Source organism: Scyliorhinus torazame, chromosome 15 (assembly GCF_047496885.1).
Source record: "Scyliorhinus torazame isolate Kashiwa2021f chromosome 15, sScyTor2.1, whole genome shotgun sequence".
NCBI lineage: Eukaryota > Metazoa > Chordata > Chondrichthyes > Carcharhiniformes > Scyliorhinidae > Scyliorhinus > Scyliorhinus torazame.
Genome location: NC_092721.1, coordinates 205641898 through 205657574, shown reverse-complemented (window position 1 = coordinate 205657574; position 15677 = coordinate 205641898). Strand labels below are relative to the sequence as shown.

The 15677-nt window shown below is 46.9% G+C and overlaps 1 protein-coding gene across 1 annotated transcript in view; it reads left to right on the top strand.

Annotated features, from left to right (window-relative positions):
• The window catches only part of rnf121 (ring finger protein 121), a 122392-nt gene that overhangs the window by 90952 nt on the left and 15763 nt on the right, over positions 1-15677 (top strand). Inside the window, exon 6 of the mRNA XM_072477492.1 lies at positions 9328-9448. Within this exon, the coding sequence (XP_072333593.1) occupies positions 9328-9448 (121 nt within the window). The remainder of the gene's footprint in view (positions 1-9327; positions 9449-15677) is intronic.

Genomic DNA, 15677 nt, shown 5'->3' with positions numbered 1-15677 from the left:
CTTCCTATCAAAATGAATCACTTCACACTTTTTTTATATTAGATATCATCTTCCACATGTCCACACATTCCAAAAGCCTTCCAGCATTATCCGATTCACAATTGAAGTTGTTATTGAATCCGCTTCCACCGCCACTTCAAGCAACGCCTTCCAGATCGCAACTCTGCATCCCCCACTCTTGGTTTTGTTTAGGTTAAGTTTCAGTCCTCTGGTTACCAAACCTCTGCCACTGGATGTGGTTTCTCCTTATTTATTCCTCCCAAACTATTCATATTTTGAATACCTTCTATCAAACATATGAATACAAGATAGTTATTAGATTCATGGATCACTGGGTCTGTTTCTAGGGGTGCGTGGGTGGTTATGTGCGCGTGTGCGTGCTGCACTATCAAATATACAAGACAAAACGTGATTAATACATGGTGCTATTGCAGACACATGGTTGAAGGAGGGGCAGGAAACATTCTGGGTGTAGAATCTTGAGGGGGGGGCGGGTGAAAAAGAGGGGGCGGTGTCACAATACTGATCAAGGAGTAATATTAACCGGGATAGTCAAAAGTGTGGAAAGCTTAAGAGGGGGTGGAATTCTTAAAATGCATCCAGGAGAATTTTGTGCCCGTACACAAAGTACTGCAAGCGAGCGGGGGGTGGGGGGGGGGGGGGGGGGGGGGGGGGGGTGCTGAACCTAGTTTTAAAGGATGAAGCTGGGCAAGTGGTGAAGTTTCAGTAGGGGAGAATTTTGGAAACGGTAACCATAACTCAGTAGGATTTAAGGTAGTTATTGAAGGGGACAAAAATGGACCGGAAATAAAGATTCTAAATTTGGGCAAGGGCCAGTTTGAATAGGATAAGACAGGATCTGGCCGATGTTGGCTGGGAGCAGCTACTTGGAGGAAAATCTACACCAGAGCAGTGGGATTCATTCAAAAAGGAAATAGAGAGTAGAGGACCAAGATGTTCCCGTAAAGGTGAGGCTGGGACCAACAAGTCCTGAGAACCCTGGATGTCATGGGATATCCAGCATTGGATAAAGAAAAAAGGGAGGCTCATGGCAGATACGGAGGACTCGGAAGCCTTAGAGGAACATATAAGTTGTAGATAGTTGCTTAAAAAAGAAATTAGGAAAGTGAAGAGGGGGCAGGTAAAATAATTAAAAATCTATCTGTGTTTCATAAGTGTATTAGGGGTAAAAGGATGACCAAGAAAAGAGTAGGGCCCATTAGGGGTCAACGTGGCAATCTGTGTGTGGAGCTGAAAGATGTAGGGGAGTATATATGAATACTTTGCATCTGTGTTCATTATGGAGAAGGATGACGCAAGTATAGAAATCAGGGAGAGAGGACTGTGATGTATTTCAATAAATTAACATTGAGAGGAGGGAGGTATTAACGGTTTTAGCAGGTTTAAAAGTGGATAAACCCCCAGGCCCAGATGAGATGTATCCCAGGCTGCTGTGTGAGGCAAGGAAAGAGATTGCAACGGCTGTGACAATTTTCAAATCTTCCCTGACCACAGGAGAGGTCCCAGAGGACTGGAGAACAGCTAATGTGATGCCATTATTCAAGAAGGGTGATAGGGGTAAACCAGGAAATGACAGGCCCGTGAGTCCAACATCAGTGTTCGGGAAACTAGTCAGAATGGCTTTGTCAAAGGTGATCACGTCTTACAGATTTGATTGAATTTTTGGAGGAGGTGACTAGTGTGTAGATAAGGGTAGTGCAGTTGATGTAGCCTACATGGACTCAGTAAGGCTTTTGACAGGGTCCCACATGGGAGACTGGTCAAAAAGGTGGATCCCCTTAGCAGAGGGGCCAATAACCAGGGGGCAACAGAATGAACAACAACACCTCCTCCACAATAGTCCTCAACACCGGCGCCCCGCAAGGCTGCGTACTTAGCCCCGTACTCTACTCCCTGTACACACACGACTGCGTGGCAAAACTTGGTTCCAAATCCATCTACAAGTTTGCTGACGATACAACCATAGTGGGCCGGATCTCGAATAACGATGAGTCCGAATACAGGAGGGAGATAGAGAACCTAGTGGAGTGGTGTAGCGACAACAATCTCTCCCTCAATGCCAGCAAAACTAAAGAGCTGGTAATTGACTTCAGGAAGCAATGTACTGTACACACCCCTGTCAGCATCAACGGGGCCGGGGTGGAGATGGTTAGCAGTTTCAAATTCCTAGGGGTGCACATCTCCAAAAATCTGTCCTGGTCCACCCACGTTGACGCTACCACCAAGAAAGCACAACAGCGCCTATACGTCCTCCGGAAACTAAGGAAATTCGGCATGTCCACATTAACTCTTACCAACCTTTACAGATGCACCATAGAAAGTATCCTATCGGGCTGCATCACAGCCTGAACCACAAAGAACAAAGAAACGTACAGCACAGGAACAAGCCCTTCGGCCCTCCAAGCCCGTGCCAACCATGCTGCCCGACTAAACTACAATCTTCTACATTTCCTGGGTCCGTATCCCTTTATTCCCATCCTATTCATGTATTTGTCAAGATGCCCCTTAAATGTCACTATCGTCCCTGCTTCCACCACCACCTCCGGCAGCGAGTTCCAGGCACCCAGTACCCGGTGTGTAAAAAAACTTGCCTCGTACATCTACTCTAAACCTTACCCCTCTCACCTTAAACCTATGCCCCCTAGTAATTGACCCCTCTACCCTGGGGAAAAGCCTCTGACTATCCACTCTGTCTATGCCCCTCATAATTTTGTAGACCTCTATCAGGTCTCCCCTCAACCTCCTTCGTTCCAGTGAGAACAAACCGAGTTTATTCAACCGCTCCTCATAGCTAATGCCCTCCATACCAGGCAACATTCTGGTAAATCTCTTCTGCACCCTCGCTAAAGCCTCCACATCCTTCTGGTAGTGTGGCGACCAGAATTGAACACTATACTCCAAGTGTGGCCTAACTAAGGTTCTATACAGCTGCAACATGACTTGCCAATTCTTATACTCAATGCCCCGGCCAATGAAGGCAAGCATGCCGTATGCCTTCTTGACTATCTTCTCCACCTGTGTTGCCCCTTTCAATGACCTGTGGACCTGTACTCCTAGATCTCTTTGACTTTCAATACTCTTGAGGGTTCTACCATTCACTGTATATTCCCTACCTGCATTAGACCTTCCAAAATTCATTACCTCACATTTGTCCGGATTAAACTCCATCTGCCATCTCTCCGCCCAAGTCTCCAAACAATCTAAATCCTGCTCTATCCTCTGACAGTCCTCATCGCTATCCACAATTCCACCAACCTTTGTGTCGTCTGCAAACTTACTAATCAGACCAGTTACATTTTCCTCCAAATCATTTATATATACTACAAAGAGCAAAGGTCCCAGCACTGATCCCTGTGGAACACCACTGGTCACAGCCCTCCAATTAGAAAAGCATCCTTCCATTGCTACTCTCTGCCTTCTATGACCGAGCCAGTTCTGTATCCACCTTGCCAGCTCACCCCTGATCCCGTGTGATCCTGGTATGGCAACTGCTCGGCCCAGGACTGCAAGAAACTTCAGAGAGTTGTGAACACCGCCCAGTCCATCACACAAACCTGCCTCCCATCCATTGACTCCATCTACACCTCCCGCTGCCTGGGGAAAGCGGGCAGCATAATCAAAGATCCCTCCCACCCGGCTCACTCACTCTTCCAACTTCTTCCATCGGGCAGGAGATACAGAAGTTTGAGAACATGCACGAACAGACTCAAAAACAGCTTCCCCACAGTCACCAGACTCCTAAATGACCCTCTGATGGACTGACCTCATTAACACTACACCCTGTATGCTTCCTCCGATGCCAGTGCTTATGTAGTTACATTGTATATGTTGTGTTGCCCTATTATGTATTTTCTTTTATTCCCTTTTCTTCTCATGTACTTAATGATCTGTTGAGCTGCTCGCAGAAAAATACTTTTCACTGTACCTCGGTACACGTGACAATAAACATCCAATCCAATCCAGAGATTTGAGGTGAGAGGATGTGAGGAAAAAATGTTTTCACCCAGAGGGTGGTGGGAATCTGGAACTCAAACAACAAAGAACAAAGAACAAAGAAATGTACAGCACAGGAACAGGCCCTTCGGCCCTCCAAGCCCGTGCCGACCATACTGCCCGACTAAACTACAATCTTCTACACTTCCTGGGTCCGTATCCTTCTATTCCCATCCTATTCATATATTTGTCAAGATGCCCCTTAAATGTCCCTATCGTCCCTGCTTCCACTACCTCCTCCGGTAGTGAGTTCCAGGCACCCACTACCCTCTGCGTAAAAAACTCGCTGCCTGAAAGGGTGGTAGAGACGGGCATGAGCCCTCACAATGTTTATAATGAAAAATGAAAATCGCTTGTCACAAGTAGGCTTCAAATGAAGTTACTGTGAAAAGCCCCTAGTCGCCACATTCTGGCGCCTGTTCGGGGAGGCTGGTACGGGAATTGAACCGCGCTGCTGGCCTGCCTTGGTCTGCTTTCAAAGCCAGCGATTTAGCCCTGTGCTAAACAGCCCCTAAAGTATTTAGTTCATATAGTTATAAGATTTAGATGAGCATTTGAAATGCGACAGCATCCAAGTGCTGGAAAATGTGATTCGAATTATAACAATAATCGCTTATTGGCACAAATAAGCTTCAATGAAGTTACTGTGAAAAGCCCCTAGTCGCCACATTCCAGTGCCTGTTCGGGGAGGCTGGTACAGGAGATGGATGCTTGATGGCCGGCATGGACATTATGGGCTTAAGGGCCTCTATGGTGCTGTAAAACTCTATAAATAAAGCCTGGAAGAAATTCAGGAGTATCTGGAACACTGGGTGTGTTGAAGGGAGTAGCATAGTTGTCGTTTCAGGGAAGCTGGAAATAACACTAAGGAGAAAAGAATAGAAGGGTATACCGGTGGGGTGACGTGAAGAGGGGTGGGGGAGACTTGTGTTTTTATCGTAGGCTCATGGGAAGTGGGTGTCGCTGGCTAGGCCAGCATTATTGCCCATCCCTAATTACCCTTCATAAGGTGGTGGTGGAGTGCCTCCTTGAACTATTGCAGTCCATGAGGTGTAGGTACACCCACAGTGCTGTTCGGGAGATCCAGGATTGTGACCCAGCGACAGTGAAGGAACAGCGATATATTTCCAAATCAGGATGGTGGGGATCTTCCCGGTGGTGTTGTTCCCACAGGTCTTCTGCCCATATGCTTCCAGGCAGTAGAGGTCACTGGTTTGGAGGTATGACCACAAGCACCATCATAGAGCCTGTTTCCATTGTGTGACTATTTCGCCTTTTCCAACTTTACACTTGAACTGTAATGAAACAGTAAGACCTATGGATGGAGCTGTTTCTCCCTGGTGAAGCCCAGCCCAGCCTGCCTGGTGCAAATTACATTGATACGTGGCACAACAGCAGACTGCTACAGCTGGATTGAAACACCCACAAAGGAGAGGCATGTGAAATCCAGCCGAATTACTGCGAGGATTGGGGGAAATCTAATCCATTCCAACCCACCCCCTTCCCCTCACCTCATTGGTTCCACCAGAACTGTTCAAAGTTGTGAAAGGTGCTTTGAAGAGGTGAAAGCATTGAATGCCGAGCTGACTTGACGCAAGGAAATGGAGAAACTGCAGTGAACTCGCTCACTTGCTCGCCCACCTGTAAAGTCCGAAGGGCAGGTAAAGGGAGCAAATTAATGCTGGAAACACTCTGACTTTCAAAGGGCAATCGAAGCTTGGGATATTCTTCCATCATTTCACCAGACAAATTTATTTTTAATACATTTAGAGTACCCAATTCATTGTTTCCAATTAAGGAGCAATTTAGCGTGGCCAATCCACCTAGCCTGCACATCTTTGGGTTGTGGGAGCGAAACCCACACAAACACGGGGAGAATGTGCAAACTCCACACAGATAGTGACCCAGAGCCGGGATCGAACCTGGGACCTCGGCGTCGTGAGGCCGCAGTGCTGCCCTTCACCAGCCAAATCTTGCTGCATCAGCCAGGAATCAGCTGGTGCATTCTCACCACTGAGTCACATTGTTGTTGGTTCAAGTCCTACTCCAGAGACTGGAACGCAAAATCTCGCAGACACGCTAGATTTTGATGCCGAGGGAATGCTTTTCGAGTGAAATGTTAACCTGAAGCCCCCTGCCCTTTAAAAGTGGATTTAAAAGATCCCATGAAGAACAGGTGACTTCTCTCTCAGTAGTATGGTGCAATATCTAACCCATTACTAAAAAAACAGCTGACCTGGTCATTTCACATTTGAAGACGTGGCAGCTTGCTGTGCACAAATTGGGTGCTGCGTTTCCTACATTATAAACAGTTATAAGGAGAGGCTGGAGAGACTGTCTTTTTTCCCTGGGGCGTAGGAGGCTTAGGGGTAATCTTAGAGGTCTGTAAAATAATGAGGGGCATAGATAAGGCAGATAGTCAACATCTTTTCCCAAAGGGCAGCGTGGGTGGCGCAGTGGGTTAGCCCTGCTGCCTCAGGGTGCCGAGGTCCAAGGTTCGCTCCCGGCTCTGGGTCACTGTCCGTGTGGAGTTTGCACATTCTCCCCGTGTTTGCGTGGGTTTCATCCCCACAACCCAAAGATGTGCAGAGTGGGTGGATTGGCCACACTGAATTGCCCCTTAATTGGAATATATTAATTGGATACTCTAAATTTATTTTAAAAAAATATATTTTTCCAAAGTTCGGGGGATCCAACACTAGAGGGCATAGGTTTAAGGTAAGAGGGGAGAGATACATAAGGGTCCATGGGGCCAATTTTTTACACATAGACGATGGTGAGTGTCTGGAACAAGCTGCCAGAAGCAGTAGTTGAGGCAGGTACAATTTTGCCTTTTAAAAAGCATTTAGACAGTTATATGGGAAAGCTGGGAATAGAGGAATGTGGGCCAAATGCGGGCAATTGGAACTAACTTAGTAGTGAAAACTGGACGGCATGGACAGGTTGGGCCGAAGGGCCTGTTTCTATGCTGCAAATCTCTATGACTCTTTTAAAAAAAATTTTTTTAAAAAGTGGTTTGGGATGCCCTGAGGTTGTGAACTGGGTGTCTTTTGAGTCCTCCTCTCAAAGGGTAATGGCCTAAACACATCCTGGGAAGCTCTGAAACCGCAGGTTGTGGACGTTGAACGGGAGGGCGTTACACCAATTCCAATCTGTGGATCCAATATTTAAGTGACCGAGGGTTCAGTTCATGAAACAGGCTCCCTAGGGAGATGATGAAAGTACTTAGTGTTGATTCATTCAAATACAAATTAGGTGAGATTGTTCACTGAAAATGAAATATTTTAATTATTGTTGTCACAAGTAGGCTTACATTAACACTGCAATGAAGTTACTGTGAAAATCTCCTAGTCGCCACACTCCGGTGCCTGTTCGTGGACACGGAGGGAGAATTCAGAATGTCTAATTCACCTAACAGCACACTTTCGGGACCTGTGGGAGGAAACTGGAGCCCCCGGAGGAAACCTTTGCAGACACAGGAAGAACGTGCAGACACCGCACAGACAGTGACCCAAGCCGGGAATCGAACCTGGGTCCCTGGCGCTGTGAAGCAATAGTGTTAACCACTATGCATTGCATTACAATATGTGAGCGATTTAAGGCATGAATTCAATTTTACAAGGAGCGGAGACAGAGAGACTTGCCGATACATTACACAAATCTTTCAAATGGCAAGACTGGGTGAGAAGGCTGTTTTAAAAGGCTTTGTTATTGGAGGGATGAGTGGAAGAACAACCTTTATAAAAGCAATGGAGTACTGTGTCCAATACTGGACACCACACTTTGGGACGGTAAAATGCAGAGGAGATTTACTCGAATGATTCCAGGGATGGGCGTTCAGTTACATGAAGAAATTGGCGAGGAAGAAATTGTTTTCCTTAGTGCAGAGAAGATTAAGGAAGGATTTGATAGAGGTGTTCAAAGTCTCAGGATTTCAATGAAGAGACTGTTTCCGCTGGTGGAAGGGTTAGTAGCCAGGGGACACCGCTTTCAAGCGATTGGCTAAAGGACCAGAGGGGAGGGGAGAATTTTTTGACGTGGTGAATTATTATGATCTGCAATGCACTGCCTGAATGCCTAAAAACAAATTGAATAACAACTTCCAAAAGTGAATTGGATAAACACTGGAAAAGGAACTGGATTTGCGGGCCAATGAGGAAAGAGCAGTGAGGCTAATTGTAGCTATTTCAAGGAGCTGCCACATGCATGATGGGCCGACTGGCCTGTACCATCCTATAATTCTTTGTGACGTACATCTAGGAGGAACAGGTGGCTTTGATTATGGTTCACAAAGCTGTCCACGCTGGGCTATTTCAACAACCTCATTGCTGGGTCTGTGATCATCAATCATTGTGATCACCGACTCCATCATCATGTGGCTCTCGATCTGGACAGGAAACCCGATAGGCTTTGACCTTTCCAAGAATTCCTCTGTTGCTATGGATCCTTGAGCATCCTGGCCACGATGACAACTTACCATAAATATGACAAAGTATGCAGTCTGTGAGAAAGGGGTTTCCAGGAACCTATTAACAACTTGACCATTGAGAAATACACATGGGTAGAGTTTCTATTTGACAGATCTGGGGACCACATCCTCTCCCAGTAGGGCAGAGTTCACTTACCTGGATTTAAAGCTAACGTGCACGAGCTAACTTGCATTTATTGCCCATCCCTAACTGCCCTCTATTTCTGAGTTCATTTGAGAATCAACCACATTGCTGTGGGTCTGGAGTCACATGTAGGCCAGACCGGGTAAGGACGGCAGATTTCCTTCCCTGATGGACATTGGTGACCCAGATGGGTTTTTACAACAATTGATAATGGTTTCATGGTCATCATTAGACGTTTAATTTTTATTTCAATATAAATTTAACGCACCCAATTCTTTCTTATCCAATTAAGGGGTAATTTAGCGTGGCCAATCCACCTAACCTGCATATCTTTGGGTTGTGGGGGCGAGACCCATGCAGACACAGGGAGAATGTGCAAAACTCCACACAGTCACCCGGGGCTGGGAATGAACCTGGGTCCTCGGCTCTGTGAGGCAGCAGTGCTAACCACTGTGCTACCGTGCTGCCCCCATCATTAGACTTTTAATATCAGATTTTTAAAATTGAATTCAAATTTCAACATCTGCAGTGGGATTCGAACCCGAGTACCCTGGATCTCTGGATTACTGCCAGTACCACTGCCTCCCCAGGAGTTGTGTTGGTTCTATAAACATGCAGGTTCTTCCTTGAGCGTCACTCGGAGTAGTCGGGATTGCAGGAATTGCATTTGACGTAATTCCTATTTGTCTTTTTCCCTCAGAATAAAGCCAGAAGATGGAATGGACTTTGGAGTGTCACTGCTGTTTTATGGGTTGTATTATGGAGTGTTGAGTCGTGACTTTGCAGAAATGTGCGCAGACTACATGGCATCTACAATAGGGGTAAAGTGAGCCCAGGGGCAGCAGCCTCTGTCTAACTGTATAAATTACTTTGAAACTGCCTCACTATGGTTAGACGATGCTGGAAAAGGTTTTGTATCCTCGTGGTGGGGGAGAGAATTCCAGATTTCCACTCCTCTTTGAGTGAGGAAATTATTCCTGATATTTCCCCCGCTATAATCTTTATTGTCACAAGTAGGCAGGGGCTGTTTAGCACAGGGCTAAATCGCTGGCTTTGAAAGCAGACGAAGGCAGGCCAGCAGCACGGTTCAATTCCCGTACCAGCCTCCCCGAACAGGCGCCGGAATGTGGTGACTAGGGGTTTTTCACAGTAACTTCATTGAAGCCTACTTGTGACAATAAGTGACTTTCATTTTCATTTTTCATTACATTAACACAGCAATGAAGTTACTGTGAAAAGCCCCTAGTCGCCACATTCCAGCGCCTGTTCGGGTACACTGAGGGAGAAATTGGAATGTCCGATTCACCTAACAAGCACGTCTTCCGGGACTTGTGGGAGGAAACCGGAGCACCCGGAGGAAACCCACGCAGACACGGGGAGAACGTGCAGACTCCGCACAGACAGTGACCCAAGCCGGGAATCGAACCTGGGTCCCTGGAGCTGTGAAACCACTGTGCTAACGGCTGTGCTACCGTGCCTTGATTAGACCACCCCCTTCGCCTTCTAAAGCCAAGGCAATACAAACCGGTTAATACACCCCCTCCACGTATTTTAAACCTTTAAGCCCTGTTATCGTTGTGGTGAATCTGTGCTGCACCCACCCCCAGTCGCAATATATTTAAACTTCCTGCTTCCCTAGTTGAATAGTCCTCCACGTACCATTCAATTGTGTCTGTTTAGCCCGACCATCCCGACTTTGATAGTGAATTGCTCTTCTGTTTTAGTGGCCCAATCCCAAACTTCAAACATACCTTACACCGATGACTGTTTGGAATGACAGGATAGATTAGAATCTGTTTTTAATTTGCCCCCTTCCCCCCCGCTGTCTGAACAGAGGGATTGTTTTGCTACATTTTGACAAAGCAAAGATTGAGGAATTTCATCAAAAAATGATTTTATGAGGGGTCTGCCAGAGGCCAGATTTGAGGATGTGCCGATATTGCGAACTGGAGGGGGTTACAGAGCTAGGGAAGGTTGAGGACTTAGCGGGATTTGGAAATAAGGATGCAGTGCTGAGCTCGGAGCCAATATAGTTCAATGAGCACAGACTGATGAGATGTGGCAGGTCCGGGAGGCTTCCAGCGTCCCGGATGGCTTCATCTGCAGAAAGTGCACCCAACTGGAGCACCTCACAGACCGCATGGTTCGGTTGGAGCAGCAATTGGATGCACTTAGGAGCATGCAGGTGGCGGAAAGCGTCATAGATCGCAGTTATGTAAATGTGGTCACACCCAAGGTGCAGGCAGAGAAATGGGTGACCACCAGAAAGGGCAGGCAGTCAATGCAGGAATCCCCTGTGGTTGTCCCCCTCTCGAACAGATATACCCCTTTGGATACTGTCGGGGGGGATAGCCTATCAGGGGAAAACAGCAGCAGCCAGAGCAGTGGCACCACGGCTGGCTCTGATGTTCAGAAGGGAGGGTCAAAGCGCAGAAGAGTAATAGTAATAGGGGACTCTATAGTCAGGGGCACAGATAGGCGCTTCTGTGGACGTGAAAGAGACTCCAGGATGGTATGTTGCCTCCCTGGTGCCAGGGTCCAGGATGTCTCCGAACGGGTAGAGGGAATCCTGAAGGGGGAGGGCAAACAGGCAGAGGTCGTTGTACATATTGGTACTAACGACATAGGCAGGAAGGGGCATGAGGTCCTGCAGCAGGAGTTCAGGGAGCGAGGCAGAAAGTTAAAAGACAGGACCTCGAGGGTTGTAATCTCGGGATTACTCCCTGTGCCACGTGCCAGTGAGGCTAGAAATAGGAAGATAGAGCAGATAAACACGTGGCTAAACAGCTGGTGTAGGAGGGAGGGTTTCCATTATCTGGACCACTGGGAGCTCTTCCGGGGCAGGTGTGACCTGTATAAGAAGGACGGGTTGCATCTAAACCGGAGAGGCATAAATATCCTGGCCGCGAGGTTTGCTAGTGTCACACGGGAGGGTTTAAACTAGTATGGCAGGGGGGTGGGCACGGGAGCAATAGGTCAGAAGGTGAGAGCATTGAGGGAGAACTAGGGAAGAGGGACAGTGTGGCTCTGAGGCAGAGCAGACGGGGAGAAGTTGCTGAACACAGCGGGTCTGGTGGCCTGAAGTGCATATGTTTTAATGCAAGGAGCATTACGGGTAAGGCAGATGAACTTAGAGCTTGGATTACTACTTGGAACTATGATGTTGTTGCCATTACAGAGACCTGGTTGAGGGAAGGGCAGGATTGGCAGCTAAACATTCCAGGATTTAGATGTTTCAGGCAGGATAGAGGGGGATGTAAAAGGGGAGGTGGAGTTGCGCCACTTGTTCGGGAGAATATCACAGCTATACTGCGAGAGGACACCTCAGAGGGCAGTGAGGCTATATGGGTAGAGATCAGGAATAAGAAGGGTGCAGTCACAATGTTGGGGGTATACTACAGGCCTCCCAACAGCCAGCGGGAGATAGAGGAGCAGATAGGTAGACAGATTTTGGAAAAGAGTAAAAACAACAGGGTTGTGGTGATGGGAGACTTCAACTTCCCCAATATTGACTGGGACTCACTTAGTGCCAGGGGCTTAGACGGGGCGGAGTTTGTAAGGAGCATCCAGGAGGGCTTCTTAAAACAATATGTAAACAGTCCAACTAGGGAAGGGGCGGTACTGGACCTGGTATTGGGGAATGAGCCCGGCCAGGTGGTAGATGTTTCAGTAGGGGAGCATTTCGGTAACAGTGACCACAATTCAGTAAGTTTTAAAGTACTGGTGGACAAGGATAAGAGTGGTCCGAGGATGAATGTGCTAAATTGGGGGAAGGCTAATTATAATAATATTAGGCAGGAACTGAAGAACATAGATTGGGGGCGGATGTTTGAGGGCAAATCAACATCTGACATGTGGGAGGCTTTCAAGTGTCAGTTGAAAGGAATACAGGACCGGCATGTTCCTGTGAGGAAGAAAGATAAATACGGCAATTTTCGGGAACCTTGGATGACGAGTGATATTGTAGGCCTCGTCAAAAAGAAAAAGGAGGCATTTGTCAGGGCTAAAAGGCTGGGAACAGACAAAGCCTGTGTGGCATATAAGGAAAGTAGGAAGGAACTTAAGCAAGGAGTCAGGAGGGTTAGAAGGGGTCACGAAAAGTCATTAGCAAATAGGGTTAAGGAAAATCCCAAGGCTTTTTACACGTACATAAAAAGCAAGAGGGTAGCCAGGGAAAGGGTTGGCCCACTGAAGGATAGGCAAGGGAATCTATGTGTGGAGCCAGAGGAAATGGGCGAGGTACTAAATGAATACTTTGCATCAGTATTCACCAAAGAGAAGGAATTGGTAGATGTTGAGTCTGGAGAAGGGGGTGTAGATAGCCTGGGTCACATTGTGATCCAAAAAGACGAGGTGTTGGGTGTCTTAAAAAATATTAAGGTAGATAAGTCCCCAGGGCCTGATGGGATCTACCCCAGAATACTGAAGGAGGCTGGAGAGGAAATTGCTGAGGCCTTGACAGAAATCTTTGGATCCTCGCTGTCTTCAGGGGATGTCCCGGAGGACTGGAGAATAGCCAATGTTGTTCCTCTGTTTAAGAAGGGTAGCAAGGATAATCCCGGGAACTACAGGCCGGTGAGCCTTACTTCAGTGGTAGGGAAATTACTGGAGAGAATTCTTAGAGACAGGATCTACTCCCATTTGGAAGCAAATGGACGTATTAGTGAGAGGCAGCACGGTTTTGTGAAGGGGAGGTCGTGTCTCACTAACTTGATAGAGTTTTTCGAGGAAGTCACTAAGATGATTGATGCAGGTAGGGCAGTAGATGTTGTCTATATGGACTTCAGTAAGGCCTTTGACAAGGTCCCTCATGGTAGACTAGTACAAAAGGTGAAGTCACACGGGATCAGGGGTGAGCTGGCAAGGTGGATACAGAACTGGCTAGGTCATAGAAGGCAGAGAGTAGCAATGGAAGGATGCTTTTCTAATTGGAGGGCTGTGACCAGTGGTGTTCCACAGGGATCAGTGCTGGGACCTTTGCTCTTTGTAGTATATATAAATGATTTGGAGGAAAATGTAACTGGTCTGATTAGTAAGTTTGCAGACGACACAAAGGTTGGAATTGCGGATAGCGATGAGGACTGTCTGAGGATACAGCAGGATTTAGATTGTCTGGAGACTTGGGCGGAGAGATGGCAGATGGAGTTTAATCCGGACAAATGTGAGGTAATGCATTTTGGAAGGTCTAATGCAGGTAGGGAATATACAGTGAATGGTAGAACCCTCAAGAGTATTGAAAGTCAAAGAGATCTAGGAGTACAGGTCCACAGGTCATTGAAAGGGGCAACACAGGTGGAGAAGGTAGTCAAGAAGGCATACGGCATGCTTGCCTTCATTGGCCGGGGCATTGAGTATAAGAATTGGCAAGTCATGTTGCAGCTGTATAGGACCTTAGTTAGACCACGCTTGGAGTATAGTGTTCAATTCTGGTCGCCACACTACCAGAAGGATGTGGAGGCTTTAGCGAGGGTGCAGAAGAGATTTACCAGAATGTTGCCTGGTATGGAGGGCATAAGCTATGAGGAGCGATTGAATAAACTCGGTTTGTTCTCACTGGAACGAAGGAGGTTGAGGGGCGACCTGATAGAGGTATACAAAATTATGAGGGGCATAGACAGAGTGGATAGTCAGAGGCTTTTCCCCAGGGTAGAGGGGTCAATTACTAGGGGGGCATAGGTTTAAGGTGAGAGGGGCAAGGTTTAGAGTAGATGTACGAGGCAAGTTTTTTACGCAGAGGGTAGTGGGTACCTGGAACTTGCTCCCGGAGGAGGTAGTGGAAGCAGGGACGATAGGGACATTTAAGGGGCATCTTGACAAATATATGAATAGGATGGGAATAGAAGGATACGGACCCAGGAAGTGTAGAAGATTGTAGTTTAGTCGGGCAGTATGGTCGGCACGGGCTTGGAGGGCCGAAGGGCCTATTCCTGTGCTGTACATTTCTTTGTTCTTTGTTCTTTGTTTGTTCTTTGATGGATGAATAAGACTTGGTGCCAGTTAGGGTAGAGGCAGCAGAGTTTTGGATGTACTCCAGTTTAATTAGAGTACGAGATAGAAAACAAGCCAAGAGAGTGTTGAAGTAGTCCAGTCTTGATGAAGCAAAGGCATTTAATTAAATTATTGCTTTACTTGAATATCCATGATCCCACACCTTGACTCAATGGTGTCACACTTGCCTCCCTGCCAGAGGATTTGGACCTGAGCTGCTAATTTAAGCTGCCACGTCAGTACACTGTCAGAGGTGGCATCTTTTCGGTGAGTCATTAAACCAGGGGGTTTTATTTGAGCATAAAAAAACTTGTTTGGATTTGAATATTGCTGAAGAAGACAAACTATCTTGCACTCATCCAGTCAGAATTCACAAGAAAACCAAATGTGAAGGGAACAACAATTTATACTGCATGAGAAGAGAATGCTGATTGATTTGCAAGTGGTCTCTGGTAGAGGTGTTGCCATGGAGAATGCACAAGGGAGCAGTCCGCTTTAAAGCTTTTGGTGAAATTTGAATCGGGCAGATTAACTCTGGTCAAGTCACTGTCATGGTGAATGAACCTGCGAATGGCTGTCCCCCAAGGTTTAGTTTAGTTGAAAAAGGTGCAATGCGTGGTCATGCTCCCTCTGTCTGCAGAGGACAGGCTCTTTTCAGAATATATGAAGCTTGGAGCACAAATAAGTGAGAGTCCAACTGGCTGCCAGCGTAATTCTTAGTACGATCAGGGTTGTCTTGGCAGAGTTGTTCAATTGTTGAACCACGTTTAATGTTAGGCCTCTTTTGCTTTGAGTTTCGCAAGCAGAGGTTGGTTAGAAAAGGCCAGCACTTTGTTGCGAACAGCCGGAAGGATTTGCTGTTTGATATGATCTACCAACCGTTGCAATGCAGGGCCTACCTACCTGGCAACGTACCGACACTGAAATTGACGGACTACTTATTTGTGTGATGGGCTGAACGTCCTTTTGGCTTGACTGCAACAATTCCCACTGCATTTATATAGCACCTCTCATGACCTCGGTTTGTCCTCGAGTGCTTTATGCTCGGTGAAATTCTTTTTA